Genomic DNA, 8504 nt, shown 5'->3' with positions numbered 1-8504 from the left:
AAATTGTAGTTATAAATATTTTTTCTGACCTTGAATTTAAAGGTTGAAATTTTAGAAATTGTAGTTATAAATCGAGAACCAATACATTATTTCAATAAAAATCGGTTGAGGTTGAAGGTCATGCTTTTTGTAAGTGGTTAGAAAAAAAAAATTTGTGAGGAGAATCAAATGGTGGGGTTGCCCCAATACCTTGGAAGTGGGAGGCTCTTTGGAGTAGTAGGCCTTCTCTTTTTTAGTTATAAATACGGCATCGGGGCACTGGCTTTCCAACGTGCTTGGAGACGTTACATGGTGCGGGTGTCGTGTGCAGAGAGAGAGGAAAGGCGTGATTCCGATTTCCTCTGCAGATTTTCTTGCTCGGTTCGCTTGTCGTGTGCAGAGAAGAAGGGGAGGGCCTGTTTTTTAAGGGGGGCATGGAAGCTCTCAGCTTAGGATAAATTGAAGCTCTCTTATTGAGCTCTGGTGTGAGAGAGAGAGAGTCGCCATAGCCGGCTAGCTTGTGCAGAGAGAGAGAGAGAGAGAGAGAGAGAGAGAGTCGCCATAGCCGGCTAGCGTGTGCAGAGAGAGAGACACAGTCGCCATAGCCGGCTAGCTTGTGCAGAGAGAGAGAGAGAGAGAGAGAGAGAGAGAGTCGCCATAGCCGGCTAGCTTGTGCACAGAGAGAGAGAGAGAGAGAGAGAGAGAGAGAGTCGCCATAGCCGGCTAGCTTGTGCACAGAGAGAGAGAGAGAGAGACAGTCGCCATAGCCAGCTAGCGTGTGCACAGAGAGAGAGAGAGAGAGAGAGAGAGAGAGAGAGTCGCCATAGCCGGCTAGCTTGTGCAGAGAGAGAGAGAGAGAGAGAGAGAGAGAGAGAGAGAGAGTCGCCATCGCCGGCTAGCTTGTGCACACACACACACAGAGAGAGAGAGAGAGAGAGTCGCCATAGCCGGCTAGCTTGTGAGAGAGCCAGAGATGGCAATGAAGAGATCTTCATTGGCTCTTAGTAGCTTGCGCCATCTAGCAGCAAGTTACCATCGCCCTTGGCAAGGTAGGCAGCCCGCCGCCTTCAGCTCCCAAAAGCCTCTCAAGTTGGCATTGACAGATCAACTACGCCACGACGTGTGGCACACTTCACAAGGTGACACATGGCGTAGCTCACGCCCCTTATCCAATGCCTCCTCGCAATTCATATCATCACAAGGTAATAGCCCATCACAACATGACACACGGCAACAATCCCCTAGCTTGCCAAAACTTGTTTCTCCATTCAATGTCTCCATGTGTGCACCATCCACATTCCCCCCCCATGGACGCTTATACGAGGATGATGACGAGAAGGATAAGGAGAGGAATGATATTCAAGCATTGCACAAGACAAGGCGGTTGCTTCGACTCATGCAAGTGGAGGCTGTGAAGCAAAGACTTGAGATGGAGAGGCATTGCATCATGTCGTATGCTGACCTCCTCAAGATTTGCAACAACATGGGGGTGGCATCATCCCTAAAAGAGGCAGCCCGTTTTGCTAAATCACTTGATGATGCTGGTGTCATTTTGATCTTTCAAGATATTGTCTACCTCAACCCCAAGGAGGTAAAATAACTCCTTCAATTCTTTGCAAAATCTCCAATTCCTTTCTGGCTATGTTGTTTATTTTGCTAGCTTGAAGCTCAATGTAGTTCCTAAAGATTCTCAATTTCTTTTTGTCCATGGTGATCCCTCTTCTCACTACTATGAAACCTATTGCCTTCCTAACACATATTTTTAAACATAATATCCACATTACAAATCTTTCATCCTAGTGACTCATTTACATGACAAAGTAATCCTAAACTAGTGTCTAAACAAAATTTTAGGTTATTTTTCTTCTTCAAAAAGGTATATTCATTTAGACTAAGAAATCGAAATGTGATACCTTTCAGGTTGCCCATCTTGTTATCAATGCAATACCTAAACCTCTTTCAACAAGAGAGCAACAATTTATCCTCCAAGAGGTCTCTCGTCTTGAACAAGAGAAGGGGGAGATTGATAGACTTGCCCACAAGCACTCTCGTAGGGTCCTTTGGTCGGGACTTGGCTACCTCACATTGCAAATGGCTCTCATATTTCGTCTTACCTTTTGGGACCTCTCTTGGGATGTCATGGAGCCTATTGCCTATTTTGTCACCGCCATTAACTTGCTTGTTGGGTATGTCTTCTTTATGGTTACCTCTAAGGATCTCACTTACCAAGATCTTGGTAAGATTCTTCTCTCCTCCAAGCAACAAAAGCTTATGAAAAAAAGAAATTTTGACATAGGTAGGCTTCTCGAGCTACAAAGACAATGTCATCCTTCCACATCTATTTTGGTATGGCAACAAGGAACACTCAATACTTCTGCCTTTACCATACATTCTTAGCACTTAATTAAGGCTTCTCGAGCTACAAAGACAATGTCATCCTTCCACATCTATTTTGGTATGGCAACAAGGAACACTCAATACTTCTGCCTTTACCATACATTCGTAGCACTTAATTTACGATACTTTCAAATCAAGAGGTATTCCTTACTTTGGATTGAGCACTAGTAAGTCCAATCCCATATCAGTAGTAGTAAGTCCAAACTTCATATCAATAGTAAGTCCAATCCCATATCAAGAGGTAAGTCCAATCCCATATCAGTAGTAGTAAGTCCAAACTTCATATCAATAGTAAGTCCAATCCCATATCAAGAGGTATTCCTTACTTTGGATTGAGCACTAGTAAGTCTAATCCCATATGGTACTACCTCATGTGGTTGTAATCTTAGCAACCATCCTTTGTTGAATTTCTTCTAAGAGTTCTCATGAGAAACCTTGTAGTATAATGAATTTTGTAGAGAAAATACACAAATGGTCCTTTTTAATCAAAATGGTTCTCAAATGTGTTAAGATAGACAAGAACAACTTGGAAGCTCCATATCAAAGCGTGTACATACCTCGTTCAAAAGTCATTTAATGCTTTAGATCTCACATGCCTAAAAAATATTTAAATTTTATATATTATTTTTTAATGTAGTGTTCATGTGTAAGAAAGTTGTCTATGATCTAAAATAATCACTTGATTTATGGATGCCCACAGACATTTATGAATAGCCATACTCTGAATAGACTTTTAGATTATATTGGACCACGTGCAAAAAAGATGCAAGTAATTGTGCATGCCTTCTACAATCCTCCAATATCTAATATGTTCTAAACTCTGTCTTCTCCAATCCTAATCATTTTTCTTTTCTTCATAGGTCTTTCAAGAATATCTAATATGTTCTAAACTCCATCTTCTTCAATCCTAATCATTTTTCTTTTCTTCATAGCTCTTTTAAGAATATTACAAATATTCTTGAATCAAGATACAATATACTTTCCATTGAAAGCTTAAATTTTCCACCCCTAGTATGAGTACTTCTACAAATATAGTAATGAATGAAGCAGATTTTGGATGGGAATCACATAAGAGCTAGCAATTATTCGTAGAACTAAGAGAATAGAGGAGCAGAAGAGGGCCTCTGGTCACACTGTCAATATAGCGTTGATGGCTGACATAATAAAAGTACAAGTGCTAGCCAACTTGGAGGAAGCATTAGAAGATCTGAACTACAAGGGGACATGTAGATAGAGTATGACAATTTTGAGAAACCGCACTTGGGATCTTATGGATCATCCAACAAAATAGAAGGTTATTGACACCAAGTACGAGTATGATAGTACATTGGATAGGTACAAGGCAAAGTTAGCAAAGGGTTTTCCACACGTGGAAGGCCAAGTACAAGTCTAATAGTACATTAGATAAGTACAAGGCAAGGTTAGCAAAGGGTTTTCCACAGGTAGAAGGGTTTGACTTTCAACCCCATAACTAGATTGACCACACTATTCATATAGTACTAGCCTTGGCCCCTCATGGGAAGTGGCCCTTTTTGAATGGCCATGTTAAGGAGGAGGTCTATGTGGCATAGCCACCCAGTTTCAGATATCAAGTTCAGAAAACAACTTGTGCAAACTCCAGAAGGCATTCTACAAGCTGAAAAATAGGCCCCTCCAATGGATAGATGCTTTATTTGTAAGTATTAGTCTTTCTAAAATCTTGTTAGATTCTTTCTTTGTAAGTATTGGTCTTTCTTTGTAAGTATTAGTCTTTCTAAAAGCCTGTCAGATGAAAATTTGTATATTTTCTCAGAGCAAGGTGGTAGGAACATGATGTCCTCATTATGATAGAGAACATGAAGAGAAGATCCGACATCCACAAGAGATGTTGAGTTTAGATCCAACAGCCACACAAGAGATGTTGAGTTTAGATCCAACAGCCACAAGAGATGTTGAGTTTAGAGATTGAAATGACAAACCTTGGGCTTATACATTTTTGCTTGGGGATTGAGGTTTGGAAAGAGACAGATGGAATCGTCATTTCTCAGCAAAAGTATGGAAAATAAATTTTGAAGGTATTTGGCATGGTTGAGTTCAAGTCAGTGGTTACACTCATGGAGGTTAATGCAAAGCTTTCTATATGGAAGATACTTCTCCACTTGTGCATATGAAAGGGTACAAGAAATTTATGGAAAATAAATTTTGAAGGTATTTGGCATGGTTGAGTTCAAGTCAGTGGTGGTTACACTCATGGAGGTTAATGCAAAGCTTTCTATATGGAAGATACTTCTCCACTTGTGCATATGAAAGGGTTACACTCATGGAGGTTAATGCAAAGCTTTCTATATGGAAGATACTTCTCCACTTGTGCATATGAAAGGGTGCAAGAAGTTGGTGGGGATTTTTTATCTTTCTATGCAAGTTAATGGCTACACCCATGGAGATTAATGCAAAGCTTTCTAGATGGAAGAGTCTATTATCTTAGACATTTAGAGAAGTTGTATGTGGTGTAGGTCCCCATACATCTATGTGTATAACCTCATGAAATACACCCATAGCTTCCTTGTATAGTCATCTATAGAAGACACATAGTAATGACAAACCATTAAGAAAAGACATTCAGATAAGTTTTATGTGGTGTAGGTCGCCATACATCTATATGTATAACCTCCAAAGTTCTTTTGCTTACATTTTCCTTACTTTGGAAAAGGATGCCTAGCTTTCTTACCTTGCAAGCCCCACATACACCATGTGTACCATTAACTCTAAACTTTGGTAATCCTTTCACTATGCCTTTGCCTACATAAGCCTCTCAATGTTCAAATGACCAATCCTTTTATGCCATATCTCCATGTCAAAAATGACACATATTCCATTTGTAAACGAGGAAGCTTTCGCTTCTGCATACTCAAATCCAATGTAAATAACTTGCCATTCTTAAGCTTACACTTATTCCTAAAATCTTTTATAAAACATCCATTCTCATTAAACAACACCTATAATCCTTGGTTCGAATGGTTTATGCCATATCTCCATGTCAAAAATGACACATATTCCATTTGTAAACGAGGAAGCTTTCGCTTCTGCATACTCAAATCCAATGTAAATAACTTGCCATTCTTAAGCTTACACTTATTCCTAAAATCTTTAATAAAACATCCATTCTCATTAAACAACACCTATAATCCTTGGTTCGAATGGTGATGTAGTCTAGTAGCTTAAATTAACTGAGATGAGAAGCCAAATTGCATCAATGAGGAGAAACTCTATACCTTAGCTACCTACACACTGCCCAAAGAGCACAAAGTTGACATTTTTTAAGTAATGGTATTATAAATGAGAAGAAGAGGCTACAATTGTTGAAACTTTTGAAATGTAAGATGTTAACGATGCTATATATTGTTTAACTACATTTCGGTCTATGAGTTTTGATCCTATGCTCTGTGATTTTATTTTTGCTTGTAGCTAGCACTGATCAATGGTGTGTCCTCTCTCTCTCTCTCTCTCTCTCTCTCTCTCTCTCACACACACACACACACACACGCACATGCACACACGCGTGCACACACACACACACACACACACACTTTATAGAATATCTTTTTCTTATTAATACTAACCTTATATGTTTTAAAACCATATCCTAGTGCTTATAGGTACCTTATAACCTAACCTCAAATGTATAATGACCTTATAATCTAATTGCAAACGTATACTAACCTTTAATTTTTTAAAATTTAAGTCTTTAAGTTGTAAAAACACTAAACTAACCAGTGCTTACCTTATAACCTAACCTAGTGCTTATAGGTACCTTATAACCTAACCTCACACGTATACTAACCTTTAGTTTTTTGTTTTTTTTAGTCTTTAAGTTTTAACATTTCTAAGGTTTTAAGCTTATGATAGTTTTTTTGTTTAAGTCTTAACTTTTAACATTTTTATGGTTTTTAGCTTACGATGGTTTAAACACTTTAACCCTTACATTGTTAGTTTTTAATGCAATATCTTTTTTAAATGTTTGTGTTATTGGTCATTACTTTGGGTTTAAACTTCTTTCCCTATGACTCACCATGCTCTTTACAAGCTTGGAACGATTTCTCATGGCTCTACAAATTCCCATGCTCTTTAAAATCCAATATTTTAGTTCCACACTTCAAGGTATATCATTCCTCATTATCATTTTTTAATAACAATTTTCATTTTCCTTATCAAATACAAATTTTACAAAGTTCATTGATGCAATAGCTCTAATTTTAATAATGTTTAACTAACAACCCTCCTCACTTTAGGAGAATTTTTTTTGTGAGCTTCTGTGTGCGAGCTTTTTAGAAAATTTACAAGCTTTTTTTGAACTCTAGATCATTGGGGAAATTTTTTTAAAGAAAGAAGAAGCACACTTTTAAAAAGGAGGGCTCAAGGTGTCCCAAAATTTTATCATTAGAAAAAGTTTTTTTGTGTGTGTAACTTCCCACTTTTGACATAAAAAATGAGCACATAAGACCCAAAAATGGTAGAATCAACTGTAAACACGCCCATGTTGACCATCTCTCTTCGGCTGATATTCAGGAAAGAGGGAGGTTGCCAACCCCTAGACCATCAGCATTGGTCAACCGTAAACACACCATGTTTTGACTCTCTCTCTCTAGCTGATGTTTAGGAAAGAGGGGTGCTGCCAGCCCCTGAACCGTCAGCCCCTTTTGACATTGACGGCCCATGGCCTGGCAACACCCCTCTTTTTGTGAACATCAGTCGGGGAGATATGGCCAGAACATGAGCATGTTTACAATTGATTCTACCATTTTTGGGCCTTCAGAGCTCATTTCTATTATCAAAATTGTCAAATTCTAGAGTCAAAAAAAGTTTTGAATCTTATGTATGTATTCAAGTCTCGTAGAGTCCCCTTTTTCTCTTAAATAATTTAGGTTATGTGTAAACATCTTGAGTGATAGGTAAATATATTATTGCTATGGTGATGATCTTGATGCTATAAACTTGGTATGATGGTCTTGAGAGTTGAAAAACAGCTTGCAAAATTTGGAAAGAAGCTCACAAAAAAAAAATCACTCCTCTACAAACATGAGCTTCGGGCATCACTAACTTCTAATGCTTCTTGATGTGCTATGCAATGTATCGTTATCAAATTAGGCACATCATTTTTCATAAGAGTTACAACTCCTATTTTATTTCCAAGCATTGAGGAGGCACCATAGCTAAACCAATCAATCTCTTTTCATGAAGGCCTCTTTCACTGAAGAGTTTTTTCAAATGTTCATAAACAATTCTCCCCTTTCCATTTGGAATGAGAAAGATACCCATGTACTCAGTGTGCTTAGATCCACTACCCTTGGATTTCAAGTAGGTTGTATAAACAATCAACTGCAGCTCTAAGCCATGATCACTGCTCTCATCAAATATTATTAAAAAGAAGAGAGACTCTAGCATACTCATCGTTTGAATCTCTACAAGTTGGCTAGCAAATGCATAAAGAAAATGATACCCGACATATCAACTTGTATAAGAGGAAATACTCACTGCTTTCGGGCATGTTTGGTACCACCATTTAAAGACATTGCTAGTTTTCATAGATCCTCATATGTAGCTATAGCCAAGTCCCCTTGTGCAATAAAGTACATTAGTTTCATTATTGGCATCATCCATCTCCAAAGCATGTACAAAAATAGTTTTTTTTGCTTCTCCATGTCACAAGTCCACTTAGCCATTGCAGTCTTAGGACCACTTGAATGGACATGTGATTTGATTGCATCATGCTATATAGTGACACAATCGAATCCTAATCCCTAAGGGCCTATGATTTAGTACTTCTTGTACCAAGAGCATTTCATGATAGTTTTATCTTCTTGCAAAATGCATCTCAACCATGGAAATTTATCCTTCCAAGCGTCACAAAATTTCATTTTGGAGGCCTCTTTTTCACATTTCTCAAAATGATCTTCCTTATTAACGCCAAATAGTTTAAAATCCTCATCTAAGTCTTCATTCAAATCAAAACTTCTCTCACTAATGGCCATGGTCCTGCCAAACATTGCATTGATTGTACGTTGGCTCCTCTTTTTGGGAGCTATATTTTTCTAATTTTACTTTATGAAAAAAATGATTCAATGTTATGTATACACATATAGAAATTTCAA

The 8504-nt window shown here is 38.1% G+C and overlaps 1 protein-coding gene across 1 annotated transcript; it reads left to right on the top strand.

Moving 5' to 3' along the window:
* Positions 1-289: 289 nt before the first annotated feature.
* Positions 290-2833, top strand: LOC147612490 (calcium uniporter protein 1, mitochondrial-like). The gene is made up of 2 exons (XM_086782804.1): positions 290-1570; positions 1900-2833. The coding sequence occupies exons 1-2, from the start codon at positions 953-955 to the stop codon at positions 2374-2376; spliced, it is 1095 nt and encodes a 364-aa protein (XP_086638930.1). The 5' UTR covers positions 290-952; the 3' UTR covers positions 2377-2833.
* Positions 2834-8504: the final 5671 nt, after the last annotated feature.

This window comes from Cibotium barometz, chromosome 45 (genome assembly GCF_041138505.1).
Source record: "Cibotium barometz isolate CiBa-2024 chromosome 45, ASM4113850v1, whole genome shotgun sequence".
Classification (NCBI taxonomy): domain Eukaryota; kingdom Viridiplantae; phylum Streptophyta; class Polypodiopsida; order Cyatheales; family Cibotiaceae; genus Cibotium; species Cibotium barometz.
This window is presented reverse-complemented; position numbering and strand designations above follow the sequence as displayed.